Raw genomic sequence first — 22201 nt, 5'->3', positions numbered from 1 at the left:
TTTGATAAGGGAAGTGCCAAAAATGTACTGTTGCCGTTTGGCTTCTTATCCCTTGTGCTGCCTTCGGGTCACATGACCCAAAGGTTTATAACGAACCATCGTTGTGTTTACTCAATTTTACCCAATACAAAAACAAATACAAATCATTTTCTTTTAACCTTTGCAATGTGGGGGGTCTGAGACAGCCCAACGGTTAAAAGAAAATGCTTCACTTTGTTTTTGTATGCGGTAAAGTTGTCGCAATACGACGGTGGGTCACAATGACTGATGGGTCAGAATCACCCGAAGATAACACAAGGGTTAAACAGTGGTGGAATTTAAATGTTTTCTTACCAGTGTCGCGTACAGTGTTACAGTGAGCTACACGTACAGGTATATAATGATTATTATTGGGTGTGCTCAAGCCTTCAGCGAGCACAACCCTTGTTCTCTCTCATATATATTTATTATTTCTTTTCCCACCCCTAAGGATCCCTCAATATTTGGACTACATAGACAATGTTGGGTCAAAAGCTTCGTCTTGTTATCGATTGCGTTGCTTGTAGAAAAGTTTAAACAGAGTTGTAGTTCTCTAAGGTCACTGTTGTAGTCATGACCAAGCGTGCAGACTTGGGTTCATGTACTCACAATATCGATCAAAATACCACTTTTACACAACATTTGTGTAAAAATACAGAATTTTTACTAGTGCAAGATTACAGTAGAATACATGTTACGCCACCGGTCACTCAACCAGTCGTTTGTAGGCTGGGCTAGCGAGCTAGCAGTGGCACAGAACAGTCACGTAATGTGACGACTAAATTTAAAAGTAGGCTATAAAAACACACTAGGAACAATGACGACATCGGCAACCATGCATTATTAGTTTAATGTATTCTTTAAATTCAGGCTCGTCACATTAGTAACTTTGTTCTGAACAGAACTGGGTGTGCAGACACATACGAAAAGTTTCTCCTCCATCTTTCCAAATTGTCAAACCTAGAAATGTTTACCATGACGAACAGTTGCTACGTTACAAGAAACAAGAAACCAATCCGATTGGCCAACGCTAGTGTTTTCACGCTCCTCATTTACATAAAGTTGAGAAAATCCAACTTGCAACGCTCCGCTCCGCTCGCCTTCCCACAATGCCCTACGCGAGCGTCAACGCCTGGTTTCATTGAAAATGAATTGGAAGCCGACGCCGCGCGCCGCCCGCTCCGCTGCAGTGTGAACGCACTGTAAGGTTGGAAGAGAGACTTGATGTAGTCGGGTGCAGTCCCGTTCACCGCTCGGAAGGTCGGTACCAGGGTCTTGAATCTGATACGGGCCACATTGAAAATGAACTCAGAGTGGCAATCTCAAACCTGCAACCCAGATTTGAGGAGATCTGCAGCATGAAGCAGGCCCACACCAGTTACTGAAAAGATGTGAGGATTAAAAGGTGTCATTTTTGCACAACAAACCTTTTAGGTTTTTGTTTTTTTCTTCTCAGTGAGTTAGTTGGTCATGTTTTAAAACCCATTTTTTGCAGACAGACAATTAAAAAAAAATGCATTGATAGCAATGTTGAATATTTAAAAAAAACTGTTACACTGAACATAATTACACAGTTAAGATGCTTGAAAACAGTTACACTTCAAATAAATATATAGTTTATTGCAACCAGTAGTTTATTGCAGTTTACTTTTATTTGTTCAAAAAAGGTTGAGGTTTGTATTAATTACAATGTGTGAAATAAACTGCAATGGAGTCGGAAAACAAAATGTGTGTGTTCTGTTTTTTTTTGTTTTTTTTTTTGGGGGGGGGGGGGGTGGCGCAAAAATGTTCTTATGTACCAAAGGGGGGCCCAGCAGAGAAAGTCTGGGAACCCAGCGTTTGGTGATGTCCATGGGTTCCAGACTTCAAGCAGTCATTGTCTGCAAAGGATTCTCAACAAAATATTAAAAAGGAAAATGTTATTGATGACTGTCAATTTGTTCAATTACTTTTGTGCTTCTGATATATGGGGAATATTTTTTGGGGGAAGTTTCCTACAATATTTGGTTCAACCTTTTGAATTACAGCTGAAAGTCTGCATTTTAATTGCATCTCGGTTCATTAATTACAAAGCCATTGTGGTGGCGTACAGAGCCCAAATTATGAAAATGGTGTCGCTGTCCAAATAATGGACCTAACTGTAATACAATGTTGCAAATGCTACTCAATCATTGAAATCCAAAACGTTTACATATATTAACAGGGTCATCTATTTATGGTCACTGCAGGTATGAGGAGAAGGCAAAGAAACACTCTAAGCGCTATGACCATTCGACACTGTCTTTGCTCCAAGGCCAGAAACGCAAGGACCCACTTTCCAACCAGAAGGTCCTGACCCAGGTGTTCTCCCCCCAGCCCCAGAAGAGGAAGAATACTGGGTTAAAACTATCCCAGCCCCTTCCTTTCAGTATAACTGCTCTTAGACTGAAGCTCCATCGTCTATCATTCCAGAGCGGACCAAGACCAAGAGGTCACAGTCTTGTAAACAGCCTAGCCTCTCAGAGCCCCTGGGTCATTTTATATGGTAGCAAGCTCATGTTGTTAAATCCATATCGGGCAGAGGAGTCCCTGATTTTTAAGAGACTTCTAGAGAATAGCATACTTCCAACTGTGAATCTACAGAACCCTATACAGTTGACAAACAGGTAACATATGTTTATAAAGGTGTCTTAAGTAACTTTTCACCCCATTTATGGCTTGACATTAAATGTATATTTACAGTCAGGTGTCCATTTTATTAGATACACCAACCCATTTTAGAAAATTAACTGCTCTTAGAGACGGTGAATTGGGTGACCCTTGCTTACTATTTAAAGCATGCAGACAGACATTTAGGCATTCAATTTACTTTTTGTCCTTGAAGCCTAATCGTTTTTTTAAACATATACAGTAATAATAGCAAAAAAAACAGTAAATTATATGGTTTTGAGCTGCTACTGGGAATACATGTTACAATAAGTGTCATTTAATTTTTTTAACATACCTTTAAACGTTCATAAGATGTATGTTAAAGACCAGCAATTGATTAACTTTATACAAAAGCAATAAGTGCTTTTGATGTTTTGAAGTTCAGTTTTTCTTACTCAGTGAGACAAATCCAGTCTGTCTTGCAATTGAGCTTGACTTCTGTGATTGGTTTAGATTTTGCACAGGTTTTGCCTTTGGTGTGCATTCAGTGCACCAATTAAGTAAAAAAAAAAGAAAAAAATGCCTTTCACTATACCTTCATATGATGACATTTTGATGTTTTTTTGCAGTGAACTTGGGGGTGCTGAGTATGCCCAAGCTCTCTATGCAATGGCGATGGGGAGTCCAGAGCTTAATAGCATGACCCTCTTTGCTGACCCCAGGCTTGTGGCAAATGGCTTTGAAATCAAACTCAATCCAGGTAAGGAAATCTATGAAGATAACTACTATGAATTATGTTCTACTGCAAGAGGTTACTTGATGTTAGCTAGCATTTTTATTAGATTACTAGATTTAGGTTGATTACAAGGATACTAGGATGTTGCTTTAACATGGTACATTTATTGCTCATAAACTATAGTGACCTGGTACCACAATATTTACATTACATTTACATTTATGCATTTAGCAGACGCTTTTATCCAAAGCGTCCCCAAACATTGCAGGTAGCCAAACATGAAGCATACATTGTGAAAACCAAATAAGTCCCAAAGGGAAGAACAATAAGAGCATGTAGTTAGACAAGTTACAATTAAACAGCAAGAACCACAAAAGTGCAATAGTGTACCTGTGGAAAAAAGCAAGCAACAATAATATATTTCACGGCGAGTACAATAATTTTAAGACAGTTACAACAAACCAACAAAAGCAACAAGTCTCTCAATAAGAGACATTGTGATCCTGGAGGAAACTAACATCAGGTCCAGCCAATCATTCCTAAGTGCCGTTGTACTCCCGGAACAAGTGCGTCTTGAGCCTTTTCTTGAAGGTGGGGAAACAGTCAGTGTCCCTGATGGAGGTGGGGAGTTGATTCCACCATTGGGGGGCCAGACAGGAGAAGAGCTTGTGTTGGGACCGGATGCTCTTGAGCGGTGGGACCACCAGACGGTTGTCAGAAGAAGACCGTAGGTGGCGGGTGGGGGTGTAAGGCTGAAGGAGAGACTTCATGTAGTCAGGTGCAGTCCCGTTCACCGCTCGGAAGGTCAGTACCAGAGTGTTGAATCTGATACGGGCCGTGATGGGAAGCCAGTGGAGGGAGATGAGGAGCGGGGTAACATGGGAGCGTCTGGGTAGATTGAAGACCAGGCTGACTGCCGCGTTCTGAATCCTCTGGAGAGGGCGGGTTGCGCATGCTGGGAGACCGACGAGCAGCAGTAGTCCACATTTGAGAGGACAATTGCTTGGACTAGCAGCTGGGTGAAATGCTCAGACAGGTAGCTCCTGATCTTCCGGATGTTGTAGAGGGTGAATCTACACGACCGGGAGACCGCACAAGACAGATAATACAGACAAAATACGACAGTTCTAAGTTTCCGAATAAGTTCCATCCATCCATCCATCCATCATCTTCCGCTTGTCCGGGGGTCGGGTCGCGGGGGCAGCAACCTAAGCAGGGAGGCCCAGACTTTCCTCTCCCCGGCCACTTCCACCAGCTCTTCCTGGGGGACCCCCACTGTCCCCCACTGTCCCCGATGTCCACGCGATGTTGCAGAGTCGTGTCAACCACGACAGCCCTACAACATCCAGAGCCTTAAGGAACTCCGGGCGGACCTCATCCACCCCAGGGGCCTTGCCACCGTGGAGCTTTTCAACCACCTCGGCGACCTCAGCCCCAGAGATAGAAGGGCCCTCCCCAATGTCCCCAGACTCTGCCTCCACGTCGGAACGCGTGTTGGTGGGATTAAGGAGGTCTTCAAAGTATTCCTTCCACCGATCCAGGACGTCCCCCATCGAGGTCAGCAGCGCACCATCCCCACCATATACAGCGTTGACAGTGCACTGCTTCCGAATAAGTTATTAATTATTATTTGGTATGACACATTTTAAAGAGTGAACAAATTGACACAGATTAATAGTATTTCATAGAAAACATGACATTTGATTCAGACATTAGATACTTTTTAGGGAGGCCAAGTCCACTAACAAAGGGGAAAACCGCTCTGCTCTTTTACCATTTTGTTGGTTGTGTATTGACATTGAAAGCACTGACCCTGATGCACTGTCTTGCTGGACATGACATACTACACTAAACACACCGTTTGCCACTGGTTAAAAAGAAAAGCTATTACTACTTCTTAATGGTGTCCAACTACAAGTTGGACACCATTAATGTCATAGTTCACAAATAATTTAGAAATGTCAATCCTAAAGCCCTAAGGAACAGGATTACAGTCAATTACTTTATCATGTTTGGTGACAAAAATGCTTCAATAACATTTGGCATGGGGATTTGCATTAGGGTTGCAACTAACAACTATTTTGTAGTTGTTATTTACCCTGCTGTTAAGTCCCCTTCATTTATGGCTCCAACTTGAAGGTGTTCTCTCATCAACATGGTGCTTCCTGCCATGCAAGATAAGTTTGACATAGTTTGTAGCTAATACTCCTACTACTCTCATTTCATATGAAGTGCTCCTATACTGTAGATGGGTTTGATGGAACAGTTTTCTTTTCTGTGACATTCCGCGCAACAAGATAGACCTGAGAATGAAATTCGTTGCTAATTATTTCTAAAATCAAATTGTATTGATTTCATCGTTCTGTTGTGTCATTCCTAATACACAGCACACTGCAACATACAATAATTGTGTATAACTCAAAATTATTATATCATCTATATCCAACATGCTAGAGCACCAGCAAATTCGGTCCTTACACTCTCAGCAGCATGGGGAAGACCAGTGCGCCACCATGATGGTTGGAGACTATAACAGGGGCTTTAAAACTACATTTTGGTTGGTAAAATTGACTGAGGTGCTTGATGGTTTCCTTATGTCTTGATACTTAACACTAGTAGAAATGTATTCTGTGTTATGCAGCATCCCCTAACCAAAAGATCCTTAACCCAAATACTTTTGAAATAGTTTTTCCTTCATCCACAGTTTGTGGCCTTATTTTTCCTCGTATTAAAAAGAAAAAATGACTCCAAGTCGTCACTGTTTTGAGGGTTTTTACAGGTCACCTCAGTTGACATGGCATTCTGACAGACAAAGTGTCGTGTGGTTTGTACCACAGTCTGCAGGTGGAAAGAATGCCCTTTGGAAAGAATTTACAGTGTTCACTGCCAAACTTAGTCATTCAGTTTGAATAGGTGCAATGCTAAGGTGTGGAAGAACACACAACAGGTGTACAAGCTTGTAAATTATATGGTTTTGAGCTGCTACTGGGAATGATTCGACATATTGACATATTTACAAGGCTATGAAAATATGTCAAAAGTGTCTTAAAAAACTTTAAACCTTCACAAGAATACATAAGATGTATGTTAAAGATCAGCAATTGATTAACTTTATACAAAAGCAATAAGTGCTTTAGATGTTTTTCAGTTCAGTTTTTCTTACTCAGTGTGCAGTGGCGGTGCCCCCCCCCCACACACACACTAACACACTACTTTTTTTATGCCAGCAGAGGGTGCCAGACACAAAAATGCCGTCCCTCTCTTCATCCCGCCCCGGGCGGCTGCCCGGTTCGCCCGTGCCTAGAACCGCTACTGTCAGTGAAACAAATCCAGTCTGTCTTGGGCTTCAACAAGTGCATTGAAGTCTGGTTGAATGTCTGATGTAGATATGCGAAGGACAGCTGACAGGTGATCATCAGGGTCTGCAGCTTAACTTGCAAACCATCAGCGGCCCGCGCCCACTCTGCATCAGTCAAGTTCTTGTATTTGTCCTGGAAATATGACATGTAATTTGGCCTCTTTCAGAGATTTTCACAAGTGTTTGAGGTAGAGTCCAAGTCAGTTCTCAAGTCTTTGGTCATGAGTAAGTGAAGTCTTAAGCCAGGTTTATGCATCAAAGTCAAACGTGTCTGCATAGGGTCCTCGGACGCCGCAGAGAGCCGCACAGGGCCGCACAGCAAGGCCGCACAGGCTACGCACACCAGCAAAAAATTCTCAAGGCGCGTAACTACGCATATGTAACTACGTATTTTGTGTCTTTCCTCATAGCTAGGTAGCTATCTATAGATAATAGATAGATAGCTACTTAGCTATATTGGGGGAGATGCAACAAATATTGTTTCGTTTACCAAACCACAGTAACTTCTTCTGTGAGGTTTTCCTGCGCTACAAGCAAACAAACCACCATTTTGCACGATTGCAACGCCTAGTGCAAAAAAATTCAATGGCTATTTACAAGGCTGCACAACTATAAATGCTGAGCACGTCTCTGGACACATTACATAAATAACGCAGACCCGCAGAGGCATAAACCAGGCTTTACAGGGCCATGTTACCACCCATCCTTCAGTCTCTTTACTCCGTTGCCTTCTGGTAGGCACTACCGTAGCATTCGGTCTCGCACACGCAGACTAGACAACAGTTTCTTTCCAAGGGCCATCAGGCTTCTGAATGGACATTGATGTGGACATTGATACACTTCTCACTAGTCACTTTACACACTGTCACTTTCAGCCACTGGTTGCACTATCAACAATATTGCACTATTGTACTTCATTTGTCTTAGGTTAGTATAGGTTTATAAGGTTAGTATAGGTTAGCCCGTGGCTTACGGATGTTATTCGTGAAGAACGGTCCACCCTTCGGGCAGCTGAGAGGAGATGGCGCAAGTCCAAAGGCGGTCTGGACCTAGATAAGTATCACTCCCTCCTCAAATCCTTCTCTTCTCACACAACTGGTGCTAAAACCCTCTACTTTCTGAACAAAATTAATTCCGCTTCAAACCCCCACAAACTTTTTTCTACCTTCTCCACCCTTCTTAACCCACCTCCCTCACCCCCTCCCTCCACCCTGACAGCAGACGACTTCTCCTTCTTTGAGAAAAAAGTCGCCGACATTAGCAGTCGGTTCCCTAAACCCACCTTTCCTACCCTCTCACCCTCCATGACTGACCCAACTAAATGTCTAAACTCTTTTTCTCCCCTGTCTGAGGCAGAGATCTCTGACCTCATTCTCTCTCATCGCCCCACCTCCTGTCCCCTTGATCCTATCCCCTCCCCTCTCTTTCAAACCATCTCCCCCTCCATCATAACTTTTCTTCTCCATGTCCTAAACTCCTCTCTTACCTCCGGCACCTTCCCCTCTGCCTTCAAACAGGCTAGAGTTACCCCTCTACTCAAAAAACCCTCCCTTAACCCTGCCGTCCTCCAGAACTACAGACCAGTATCACTGTGAGATGGGCATCACTGGCACTGCACTCCAGTTGATCTCATCCTACCTGTCGGGAAGATCCTACCAGGTCTCCTGGGGAGGCAAACTGTCAGGCCCTCACCAGCTCTCCACTGGTGTCCCACAGGGCTCCGTCCTTGGACCCCTCCTCTTCTCTCTGTACACCACCTCACTTGGACCAATCATCACCTCCCATGGCTTCTCCTACCACTGCTACGCTGACGACACGCAGCTGTACCTGTCGTTCCCCCCGACCGATCCGGGGATCTCAGCTAGGATTGAGGCCTGCCTCACAGACATCTCCGCCTGGATGACCGAGCACCACCTCCAGCTGAACCTCGCCAAAACAGAACTTCTCATCATCCCGGCTAAACCCTCCATCTCCCACGATCTCTCAATCACCCTGGGATCTGCGACGGTGACCCCTTCATCCTCTGCCAGGAACCTTGGGGTTAACCATGGACGACGAGCTCTCCCTCACGGCCCACATTGCTGCAGTCTCCCGGTCGTGTAGATTCACCCTCTACAACATCCGGAAGATCAGGAGATACCTGTCTGAGCACTCCACCCAGCTGCTAGTCCAAGCACTTGTCCTCTCCAAGTTGGACTACTGCAACTCGCTACTCGCTGGTCTCCCAGCATGTGCAACCCGCCCTCTTCAGAGGATTCAGAATGCAGCGGCCCGCCTGGTCTACAATCTACCCAGACGCTCCCATTTTACCCCGCTCCTCATCTCTCTCCACTGGCTACCTATCATGGCCCGTATCAGATTCAAGACCCTGGTACTGACCTTCCGAGCAGTGAACGGGACTGCACCCGTCGACATCAAGTCTCTCCTGCAGCCTTACACCCCCACCCGTCAGCTACGGTCTTCTTCAGACAACCGCCTGGTGGTCCCACCGCTCAAGACCGCCCGGTCCCAACACAAGCTCTTCTCCTGTCTGGCCCCCCAGTGGTGGAATCAACTCCCCACCTCCATCAGAGACACTGACTGTCTCTCCACCTTCAAGAAAAGGCTCAAGATGCACTTGTTCCGGGAGTACAATGGTACTTAGGAATGGTTCGCTTGACCCGATGTTAGTTTCCTCAAGGTTCACAATGACTCTTGCTTAGAAACTTGTTGCTCTTGTGGTTAGTGGTAACTGATTTAAAAATGTTGTACTCGCTGTGATATATTGTTTTTATTATTGTTGCTTGTTTTTTCTACAGGTACACTTGCACTTATAGCGGTTCATGTTGTTTAATTGTAACTTGTTTAACTACATGCTCTTATGGTTCTTCCCTTTGGCACTTACTTTGGTTGTTCACAATGTGTGCTTCATGTTTTGGCTACTCGCAATGTTTTTGTGGCTATCTTGTTGTTATTATCAGTGACCTATGCACTTTGTAAAGCTCTCTCTTGGAAGTCGCTTTGGATAAAAGCGTCTGCTAAATGAATAAATGTAAATCTTAGTATGTGTATTAGAGGTTCAGTATACTTTATTGAATATTTTATATTATGGTTTATTAATGTGAGAGTTGAAATTCAAATCTGAGTCCAGGATTACAACGAGACTCGTCACATCTGGTTTAAGACAGGGGGTTAAGCCTCCAAGATTCTTAATAAGCATCTCTCTTTTGGATTTGGGGCCACATAGTAGGACTTCGGTTTTGTCTTCATTTAATTTAAGAAAGTTATCATTCATCCATTTGTTTATTGCCAACAGGCAGTTGGTAATGGAATTGATGGCCGTTGCATCGTTGGGTTCAGTGGATATATATATAGTTGTGTGTCATCCGCATAGCTATGGAAATCTATGTTATGTTCTCTGATTATGTCGCCGAGTGGTAACATATAAAGAGAAAAAAGTAATGGACCTAATACCCCGTAGCAGTTCTCATGTTTCTTGGACCTATGGTCACCTAAACTAACATAAAACTTCCTTCCTGTGATATATGATTTCATCCAGTTCAATACACTATCCGTGAACCCAATAAGCTTTTCCAGTCTATTGATTAGGATGTCGTGATCAATGGTATCAAATGCTGCACTGAGATCTAACAGGATAAGGATAGAGACTTTATTTGCATCAGAGTTTAGTCTGAGGTCGCTAATTATTTTGGTGAGAGCAGTTTCAGTACTGTGATATTTCCTGAAACCTGACTGCGAGACTTCCAGGATGTTATTTTCTTCAAGAAAAGAATTTAATTGGACTAAAACTATCTTGTCCAGTACTTTACTAATAAATGGAAGGTTTGATATTGGTCTGTAATTTGCAAGTAGACTGTTATCCAATTTGGGTTTCTTTAATAGGGGCTTTACAACAGCTGTTTTGAAGGCATCTGGGAAGACACCAGTTCTAAGGGATGTGTTTTTAATCTCTAGCACCGGACCTGAGAAACTATCAAACACTCGCTTAAAGAATGTTGTGGGTATAGGATCAATATCTGAGGTTGTGGAGATAGATTCGTTGACAATTTTGGAAAGTTCACAAAGTGTGATACAGGTAAATGTGCTCATGGTTATGTTGCAGAATCTACTGATGTCAGTTTCGACCCCACTATTAATAATACTAGCTCTGATCAAAGTTATTTTGTTCTTGAAGAACAAAGCAAGCTCTTCACATTTAACTGCTGAGGATGGAGGTGGGGCAGGGATAGTGTTTAGCAGCTGGTCAATGGTGGAGAAAAGAACTCTGGAATTTCTGGCATTTTCTGTAATAATGTTGGAGAAATATTCTCTCCTTGCTAGACGGATGGTTTTGTTATAGGTGGTTAGTGTATCTTTGTAGATATTGTAGTGGATAGTGATCTTTGTTTTCCTCCATTTTCTCTCTGTTGCACGGCATTTTCTTTTCGTTTCACTAACATTTTTATTTCTCAGCCATGGGGAGGTTCTGCTTGTGTACTTCTTTTTGGTTTTCAGTGGTGCAACAGAGTCTAACACAGATAATAGTGCATCATTGAGGTTCTCTACCATTTCATTCAGAGAGCAATCATGATTAGTCGGCTCATATAGAGCAAATTGTTCAGAAAATGTCATCACAGCTGTATCGTCTAAATATCTTCTATGGACTAAGAATTATTTTTTGTTTTTTTGTTAGGATCATTTCCACATTAAAAAGTATATAATTATGGTCTGAGAGGGGTAGATCAGTTATTGAAATATTATTGATATTTAGTCCAGTTGTTATCACTAGATCTAGTGTGTTTCCGTGCCGGTGTGTTGGGTCTGTTATGTGTTGAGTTCGATTGAAACTGTCGAGGAGATTTAAGAGCTCAATAGTTCTTGGGTCTACTTTTTTATTTACTTGGATATTTAAGTCTCCGTTTAAAACTACTTTGTCATATCTAGTGACACATAGTGATAATAGTTCAGAGAATTCTTGTATGAATATTGGCGAGTGCTTGGGTGGCCGATATATAATAACAAAAAGTATTGATTCGGTTTTGAGCTCTATAGCAAGATATTCATATGATGTGAATTCACCTAGCTCAGTGATTTTGAACAACAGTTTAGAGGAGAAAATAGCTGCGACTCCTCCACCTTTTTTTGATTTCCTAGAAACTTGATGAAAGCTGTAATCGGGCAGACACGCTTCTATCAAAGTTGCTGTTGCAGTGTCATTGTTTACCCAGGTTTCTGTTAGACAGATGCAGTCTAAGTTGTTTTCTTTGACCAGATCATTAACTACAAATGTTTTGTTATTTAGTGATCTAACATTTAGAAGGGCCAGTTTCATCTGTGGGGTATTAACAGATAAAACAGGGGTAGATAAATCTGTTGGAAGAATATGGATAGTTCTGTGACTTCTAACACTAGTTTCAGGTTTGTAACCATGCATTTTACCATGCCATTTTCTGTTTGTGATGATGACCGGTATGTCTAATGAAATAGCATGGTGACTGTCCTAGCGTAGCTTTTCTTTGGGAAAGTCTATGTCACTGAGCTGTTCCATCACAAGGGAATTCATCCGGGGGGTGCAGATCTGTGCAGGGCCCATGTCCTTGCAGGAGGCTGTTTGAATGTTCTGTTCCATGGGAGGTTGTTTGGGGTGCGTCAGTCAGCTTAGACACAACAGGGATAGGGAGAGAAGCTTGATTTCTGGTCAGGAGCACGTGACTGATGTTTGCTGTTAGTAGTCGAGATCCTCTACGGTTTGGGTGGAGTCCGTCAGCTTGAAAACGGTCTGCACAGTTCCAGAACACATTGAAATTATCGATAAATCTCAGTTTGTGTGTCAGACAGACAGATGCCAACCATGTGTTGAAAGATAGTAGTCGACTGAAGGCTTCTTTTCCTCTGCGAAAGCATGCAATCGGTCCACTGATGAATACATCTTGATATCTGTTGAGTGTGTTCAGTAGCTGGGTGAAATGTTTTTTAAGTATCTCAGTGCCAGTTTTCTTGTGTAGGATATCAAACGAGCCAGTGTGGATGATAATCTTAGGGTTGTTTGGTTTATTGTTGAGGATTGTTTGTACCTTTGACGACAGTTCCTCGACAGATGTGTTGCTAACACAAATATTTTCTGTCTTTGCCAGTTTAACATGTGCTGTCATGGCATCTATAATCAAGATAGTGGCCATATGTGGTGTTGTGTTTGCATTTCTAACGTTTGCCTTATCAGTAGCTGCGGGGCCACTTCTTATCTTATTTGGGTTAGCAATGATAGGACCTTGTGCTAGACCAAGGTTAGCAACTGCGTTAGTGCTAGCAGTAGATTCTATAGTGCTAGCAGTGTTAGCTCCTCTAAGTGTTGATGGGCTGTGGGTAGTCTTAGCATACCTTGGATCTTGATAATCCTTTGATATTGTTGTCTGATTAGGCTTGATAGGGGGTCAAACAGCGCCCCGAGTGGTCCGAGAGGGGCTGGAGTGAAATGGGTGACTCCCGGTCGCAGCAGACGATGATGTGTTGGATTTGCATGTGTGTAGTAGCTACCATCATGGTGTGTCGGCGATCTGGGCCCTTCATGTTTGTTAGCTGCGTGGCTAGCACTCCTGTGCCTCTTCGCCTTGGATTCCACACACAAGGGAGAGAAAGTTCCCAGTGGTTCGAAACTGTTTCTGAGTGTGACAGGAGGAGAGGTGATGCGGGAAGAGATTCTGCCTCGCTTTTTTTGCTGTTTATCCTTGGTGACAGTCCCATCTCCGATGAAGGTAGAAGCGGCGCTAGGCCTCTTTGGTTTAGCGCCGAGAGCAGGCCATGACTCATCCGGTCCAACTGCCGGTGGAGAGAAAGCTGGTTCCAAGGGTGGCTCATTGGCAGGTAGCTTAGCCTCCGGGCTAGGTAGCATGGAATCTATAAAGTCTTCGGTCTCTCTGATATCTAAGAGGGTTCTGACTCTTAGCTCCAGTTCGACTATCCTCTGAGTAAGTTGTTTGCAGTCATTACAAGCCATAGTTCTACAGGGAACAAGCTTTAGCTTGCTTGCCTGTGGTCAGTCTTGGAGGGCAGCCCAAAATACTTCTGTTCTCCTTGGGCTTCAGTCCTCTCAGGTTGTTCCTTTTTGTGGTTGTAGTGGTTGTAGTCGATCCACTTTGCCCCTGTCCGAAGTCTTTGATTTTGAGTAATATCTTCAAAAACTATCCAAATGATTGAAACTTTCAGAGCATTGCTCCGTGAATAACTAGACAATACGATAGAAGCCAAGCAGGGAAGGTCAGGGGGAGGAGAGGGAAAGAAAATGCGACTGCCTTCGTTGAGAGCGCATCTGTAGGTATGGTGAAAATGTCTTTAGTTTTTCTCTTTCTAAATTTATTTCATACATAACTTTAGTATTTTTGGTGAAAATTAAATCTGTCTTTTAACTGATTAGCTGTGCCAGTTGAATTTAATCCTCGTGGCACGCCCCTCGCCTGGCATCATGGCATCATGGCTGCGAAAAGCAGGAGTCCCATCTGGGATTACTTTGAATATGACTGTGTCAGATAAAAGCAAGTGCCTTGCAGTGGAAGGTAATCAAATATGTGGAATATTTCTCGAATCTCAAAGTCCATTTGAAAACCACGCACAAGAAGGCTAGGCACAAGCATAGGCTCTCTTGAAAAGATAAGGGAGAACGCCAAGCCCCCCTCTCCCGAAATAGAAGCTAACCCCAGGCCAGGCAGCATGATGGACCCCGAGACAACTGTAAGCCAGAAAACACTAATGCAGTGCTTCCACCGATGACCCAATAGCTGCTGGTTAGAAAATACGCAGGAACACCACAAGGGGGAGGAGGCATTGGTTCATATGTTTATTGAGACTGGGATGTCTACACGACTATGTGGGTTGATCGCCTTCAAAACTTTTTGCACTTCACTCAAGCCAAAATTCAAAGAGTCAATATCCTTACTTAGACTAAAATGGATATGGCAAAGCAGAAATTTAAAGAGATCATAAGGGAGGCAAGGAAGCTGACCCTATGTGTGGATGGTTGGAGCAAGAGAGGATTGACAGCATCTTTCATGGGTGTGTCAGCTTGTTTTTACCATCCGCCCGGAGGCAAGGTCCACCATGCTCTTCTTAATCTGCACCGAATGGAACACCCTCACACCGGGGAGTCCATTGCCTGCTGCATTGATCGGACATTAGATGCATGGGGTATGGCAGAAGACAAGGTGCTGCTTATTGTGACAGATAACAGCTCCAATATCGTCAAGGCTATGTGGCTGCTTAAGGATAGAAGACAAGAGCAAAGTAGACACTCAGAAGAAGACAGTGATATTTCTCAGGCTCAGCCAAGAGATGCCGTAGACAGGCAGTCCTCGGTGAGTGTGTCTATAATGAAAAATACATATATTATAATATTTTCTACTAGCCTAGTCTACTCGCTTAGGCTACGAATATATATTAGTAGGCTAAGCTTACATAAAAATGAACAGTGCACCAGAATCAGGCGAGTAGCCTACTTAATTTATGAATCCGTTCATATTAAATCAAATAACTGTAGGACAATTCTTTGTGGATTTTACAGTTGAGATTATATTATCTAATTGTTTGTTTTCGCTTTGCTAAGAACTTGACCTGATAGAAGATGGGGAGAACAAGTTCCAGAGAATACATTGCCTGTCCCACACACTTCAGCTCACTCTTAAAGATGCCATGAAGCACCCAAGTGCTGATTCAATCATAACAAAGCAAGAAAGCTGGTACATGCAGTGAGGAAATCGTTAGTCGCAAATTAAGAATTGTTCAAAAGGTGTGGCAAAACTGGTCTGGGACTGTAGCACACGCTGGAACAGAACTTTTGATATGCTGAGAAGACTGGTGGAAATCATAGCTGAACTAAACCAACTACTTGAGGATAAAGGAATGGACACACTTCTCACAAGCGATTGGGCTAAACTGGAGAACCTTGTCATGCTACTTGAGACCTTCGCCATTCACACAAACCAGCTTCAGAGTGACAGCCAGTCACTTTCACAAGTAGTGCCATGCCTGCTCAACCTTGAGGCACACCTGCTGACAACGACTGTTGGTAAGCAATTAGCTCAAGTCCTTGCGGGAACGTTTCGCTGGCATTCTTAGCCCTGATTCCACACAGTTTGATTCTACACCAGCAGGAGCCTGCCTAATGTATCCAAGTGTTTCGCTGGTTCTTCTTCAATCACCAGACGCAGTACCACTGAGGAGGGCAGCACAGTCATTTGTGCAGAACCTGGCAGCTCGGTATAACCCAGCTGCTTCTCAGTATGATGTTGCCACTGCAAGGGCCACTCAAACTACAACAGGAGCCTCTCCTGCTATCCTTCAAAAATATCGCTTCCTTGCATTCCGCATAGAGGTCAGTGTGTCCTCCAAAAATCAGCCGGTGACAGTCTATTGACCGAAATGAATAAGTATTTTGTACGATGTCAAACAGGGTGTGTATGATGAGACACCATTGCAGTTCTGGAGATCAAGAGAGGCTGTCTATCCAAAACTAGCCCCTGTGGCATTGTATCTTGTTCGTGCCACTGCCTCGCAAGCCCTTGTGGAACACATTTTCTAAGTGTGTGGACTTCTTTCATCTGGCCTGAGAAACAGAAATTGCGGGAGCAAGTGAAAGTTGCGATAAAAAGTTGCGAATTTCCCTCTTTGTAATTTTAATTGAGTTATTGGTTGAAAATTAAGTAATTAACAAACATTCATCAAAGAATAAAACCATTGAAAAATGGTCCCCTAAATAACCTTACCAACATGCCAATTTTCATCATATCCCATTTTTAATACTTATCCAACCAGGATTTACATTCGCATGCATTGAAGGGAGGAATCTCCCTTTTTTAACAAAAAGATTGAAATCTGTATCTGTCTGCAATACCGCTCTCGGCCTCTACGCAACTCGGCGCTCTCACGCTTGCCAGGCATAGACAGTAGAAGAAAGCACACTGACAATTGACTGGTTAGGCAACCCTGGATACAGGACTGTTAACAGTGTTTTTCGCCTGGAAGTCTCAAGAAATCTGGCACCTTATTGAACAAAATTAAAAAGAGTGAAAGAGTTCACAGACACCAGAATGAACGCGTTCACAGTATCGTTCATCAGGCAGTAATACAGTATGTTCAGTTCACGTTCACCAAAATTATCAACGAGTTCATGAACTTTTGTTCAATGAACGCGTTCAGGCGCAACACTGGATTTAACCCCTACTGGAGAGAGTTGTGGGAGACGACGATGATTGGTCAAAGTTGCGGGAAAATTGCGGTGATTGGTTAAAATTGCAACGTCGCGCTGAATTCGCGGGGAATCGTTGAATTCACGTGAATTGGTGCGATCGCAACATCGCGAATTCCTGGAGGGTCTGAATAATTGACTTATTGTGGTCAAACCCTTCTCCGCCCATCTATTAAAACCACTCTCTAATTTAGCAGGCAGAAAGTCACAAAGAGCAGTTATCTTTGTTTCCCTAGATACAGATAACGATAGGTTTAATACCTGTCTTATTTTCTTCCAAACCTTTAATGTCTATTTAACCCATTCATTTTGTATCCTGAGTTTACGCGATGCATTTGTCGTCAGAAAGGGGAGGGCTGACAGTGATGTGTTTACTGAACTTTGCTCTATATGTACCCATTTTGTATCCATATCCAACCTCACCCAGGAAACCAGTACTCGAAGTTGTGCTGCCCAGTAATAACTTCTGAAATGAGGCAAAGATAAGCCACCCTTCTCTTTAAGTAAGCAAATAACTTTGAGTCTCACTCTAGGCCTCTTGTTCTGCCATATGAACCGGGAAACCAGCCTATCTAAGAGCTTAAAAGTAGATACCGGGACAACAATAGGAAGAGAACAAAAGAGAAATAACAGCCAAGGAAAGGGGAAGCATCTCCCACCTTTCCAAGTCATTTTTGATCCGGGAAATAAGTTTGTCATAGTTTGCGCTGTATAATTTAGAAGAAATAGGAGTCAATATCACCCCCAAGTACCTAAAGCCCCCCTTTGACCATCTAAATTTCACAAGTCTGTCCAATTGTGCAGGCCAGCTTCCTGTAATCATCATTGCTTCCGATTTCCCCTCGTTAACCTTATGTCCTGAAACTTCCCCATAGTCCCTCAGACATCGCATAACTGCTGGTATAGATGACAATGGATTTCTTATAAACAAAAGAATATCATCCGCAAACAACGATATCTTATGCATCATGCCCCCCTCATCTTTTATACCTTATACCAATTTGATCATTACCCCTTATTAACTCAGCCAGGGGTTCGATACTCAGTGCAAACAAAATAGGAGACACTGGACTTCCTTGCCGAACCCTCTTCTTAAGTTTGAAGAATTGAGAGCAGTGTCCATTAACCCTAACTCTTGATATTAGTCAAATTAAATCCCATTCGTTCCATAGTATAATTTAAATACGACCAGTCCACCCTATCAAACGCCTTCTCAGCATCAAGACTGAGAAGCATTGAAGGACGAGCAGAGTCTCTTGCTACTGATTGTAAATTTAGAACTCTTCTAATATTATTTGCACCTTGACGGCCCGGTATAAACCCAGTCTGATCAGGATTGATCAAAGTCCCTAGGTATTTCTGCATTCTATTCGCCAGTATAGAAGTAAGAATCTTTACATCACTCCCTAGCAGACTAATTGGCCTATAGGCGCCACACTCCAGTGGATCCTTCCCCTCTTTGTGTATGACCGTTATTACGGCCTCTGACCAGCTCTTGGGTGGGTCATTTTCTGTTAATGCGTAGTTAAAGACCCCACAAAGCTTAGGCACAAGCTCCTTCATAAAGGTCTTGTAAAATTCACCAGGCAGACCATCTGTGCCTGGAGATTTGTTATTTTTCAGAGACCTGATGATTCCTTCTATTTCACTTTCTAATATTGGGGCTGTCAGCTCCTCCGCCTCTGCTTCCGATAGTTTTACTAAATTAAGATCTTTAAATATTCCCTCCATTTTTACCATGCTTGGTACTTCCTCTGGTGCATCGTAAAGATTCTTGTAAAAAGTTTGAAACGCCTCTGCCACTTCTACTGGATGTGAAACCTCAGCTAAGGATGTTGGATGCCTTATTTTAGGAACAATACGGTTTGATTGCTCTTTTCTCAACTGAAAGGCAAGTAGCCGGCTCGCTCGATTCCCCATCTCATAATATCTTTGGTTTGTATATCTGAGCGCTCCCTCAGCTTTGCGTGTAAGTAATTCATCCAGAGCAGTCCTACACTCCTGTAGTTGTTTCAATATATTTTTGTCCCCCATTACTCTATGCTCATGCCCCAATCTTTTTATATCACTTTCCAATTGTTTCTCCTTTTCAAGTCTCTGTTTATTTAATTTAACGGCTATTTCAATACATTTCCCTCTCAGCACCACCTTAGCTCCATCCCAAAGGGTGGAGGGGGATACTGCTCCATTATCATTTATTGCAAAGTATTCTTCTACAGTTCGTTTTAATTGTTCTTGGGTTATCGGGTCTGTTAGCAAAGAGATATTTAATCTCCAGTATGTAAAATGCCTTTCGAAACCCAAGTTCAATTTCAGATTTACTGGGCCATGGTCAGATAGCGTAATAGGTTCTATAACACACTCCTTAATTTTATGAAGGCTTTGCTTTGAAATGCAAATCAGATCAATTCTGGAATATGACCCATGAACCGTAGACAGAAATGTAAAATCTTTTGTCGTTAGATTCTTGGCTCTCCAGCCATCTACAAGCCCCAACTCTTCCAACATATGTTTTGCAGCTTTAGATTTCCTGCTAGGGGGTCCAATGTCTGTTGGTAATTTGTCTACTTTTGCATTTAAGACACAATTAAAGTCTCCTCCTAAAATTATGGTACCTTTAGCTTCCCTTGCCAATATGGATGCGATGTCCTTAAAAAACGAAGGATCATCTTCATTCGGAGCATAATCATTCATGATCGTCAGGTCTATCCCACCTATATTTCCTATTATTGCTATATACCTTCCCTGAATATCCTTTACTTCCCGATGTACTGCAAGACTGCTGGATCGACTAATTAAAATTGCCACTCCTCTCTTTCTGCTATTTGGACAAGATGCATAGAACACCTGCTCCACCCAATCTCTTCTCAATTTCTTGTGTTCAGCCTCATTTAGGGTTTCATGTAGTAACCCTATTGAACAACTGATTTTTTTCAACTGAGCTAATATCTTTTTCCTCTTTATGGGATGATTGATACATTTAACATTGTAACTGACAACCCCTAAATCAGACATAAATAATCTTCTTTCTCGTTTTTTTTTCCTTCCCCTAAATCACCTGCGTTTAAAATAAAAAGCTTTACTTAAAAAAATTACGTAATGTACTTGTGTGAATTTAACAGACATGTCAAGGATATAAGAACTAAGAACAAACACATTTAAATGAACCAAATAAACACCTTTGACTTCCAAAAACCCAGCTGGCTGAATAAATACAGTTAGGTCCATAAGTATTTGGACATTGACACAATTTTCATCATTTTGGCTCTGTATACCACCACAATGGATTTGAAATGAAACAATCAAGATGTGCTTTAAGTGCAGACTTTCAGCTTTAATTTCAGGGTATTTACATCCAAATCAGGTGAACGGTGTAGGAATTACAATACATTTTATATGTGGCCCCCCCCTTTTTAAGGGACCAAAAGTAATTGGACAATTGGCTGCTCAGCTGTTCCATGGCCAGGTGTATGTTATTCCCTCATAAAGGGAGTTCGTTATTTCATTGACAAGGAGCAGATAAAAGGTCTAGAGTTCATTTCAAGTATGATATTTGTGTTTGGAATCTGTTGCTGTCAACTCTCAATATGAAGTCCAAAGAGCTGTCACCATCAGTGAAGCAAGCCATCGTTAGGCTGAAAAATCAAAACAAACCTATCAGAGAGATAGCAAAAACATTAGGTGTGGCCAAATCAACTGTTTGGTACATTCTTAAAAAGAAAGAACGCACTGGTGAGCTCAGCAACACCAAAAGACCCGGAAGACCACGGAAAACAACTGTGGTGGATGACAGAAGAATTCTTTCCCTGGTGAAGAAAAACCCCTTCACAACAGTTGGCCAGATCAAGAACACTCTCCAGGAGGTAGGCGTATCTGTGTCAAAGTCAACAATTAAGAGAAGACTTCACCAGAGTAAATACAGAGGGTTCACCACAAGATGTAAACCATTGGTGAGTCTCAAAAACAGGAAGACCAGATTAGAGTTTGCCAAAAAACATCTAAATTAGCCTGTACAGTTCTGGAACAACATCCTATGGACAGATGAGACCAAGATCAACTTGTACCAGAATGATGAGAAGAGTATGGAGAAGGGAAGGAACTGCTCATGATCCAAAGCATACCACCTCATCAGTGAAGCATGGTGGAGGTAGTGTTATGGCGTGGGCATGTATGGCTGCCAATGGAACTGGTTCCCTTGTATTTATCGATAATGTGACTGCTGACAAAAGCAGTAGGATGAATTCTGAAGTGTTTCGGGCAATATTATCTGCTCAGATTCAGCCAAATGCTTCAGAACTCATAGGACGGCGCTTCCCAGTGCAGATGTACAATGACCCGAAGCATACTGCGAAAGCAACCAAAGAGTTTTTTAAGGCAAAGAAGTGGAATAATCTGCAATGGCCAAGTCAATCACCTGACCTAAATCCAATTGAGCATGCATTTCACTTGCTAAAGACAAAACTGAAGGAAAAATGCCCCAAGAACAAGCAGGAACTGAAGACAGTTGCAGTAGAGGCCTGGCAGAGCATCACCAGGGACGAAACCCAGCGTCTGGTGATGTCTATGGGTTCCAGACTTCAGGCTGTCATTGACTGCAAAGGATTTGCAACCAAGTATTAAAAGTGACAATTAGATTTATGATGTTAGTTTGTCCAATTATTTTTGGTCCCTTAAAAAGGGGGGGGCCACATATAAAATGGGTTGTAATTCCTACACCGTTCACCTGATTTGGATGTAAATACCCTGAAATTAAAGCTGAAAGTCTGCACTTAAAGCACATCTTGATTGTTTCATTTCAAATCCATTGTGGTGGTATACAGAGCCAAAATGATGAAAATTGTGTCAATGTCCAAATACTTATGGACCTAACTGTATGTCCACCAGCCCCTGTTGTATTATAGGCAGAGAGTTGTGACCTCTAACTCTCTCTGGGGGATATGCACAAAGTGCCAACCAAACCACAGACCAAAGAAAATAACCAATTCCCTGGTGAGGTTTTCGTCCCATCTTGGGTATTATCATAACGAAGAAAATGGAAGCCTTTCACTCCCTCTTACCTGCAATATCACTCACATATACTCATCATTTATATTCAATGTGACTAGCTGTTTCAAGTGTCATATGAGGGGATAGATATAATGTCTTATTCCTGTCGACCGTTAAACTTAGCACCGACTTTCAAAAGTCCGTTAGCGTTACCTGAGCACAAATTTTCTCAATCCTGCAGAAAAGACCGTAAATCAGTGTC

At 42.6% G+C, this 22201-nt stretch overlaps 1 protein-coding gene across 5 annotated transcripts in view; it reads left to right on the top strand.

Moving 5' to 3' along the window:
- pms1 (PMS1 homolog 1, mismatch repair system component) overlaps nt 1-22201 on the top strand; it is a 61534-nt gene that overhangs the window by 22031 nt on the left and 17302 nt on the right. For all 5 annotated transcript variants that reach the window (XM_062457373.1, XM_062457377.1, XM_062457374.1 and 2 more), the window contains 2 exons: nt 2247-2663; nt 3276-3406. In XM_062457373.1, the coding sequence (XP_062313357.1) occupies nt 2247-2663; nt 3276-3406 (548 nt within the window). The remainder of the gene's footprint in view (nt 1-2246; nt 2664-3275; nt 3407-22201) is intronic.

The sequence above is a fragment of the Osmerus eperlanus genome, chromosome 3 (genome assembly GCF_963692335.1).
Source record: "Osmerus eperlanus chromosome 3, fOsmEpe2.1, whole genome shotgun sequence".
NCBI classification, from domain to species: domain Eukaryota; kingdom Metazoa; phylum Chordata; class Actinopteri; order Osmeriformes; family Osmeridae; genus Osmerus; species Osmerus eperlanus.
This window is presented reverse-complemented; position numbering and strand designations above follow the sequence as displayed.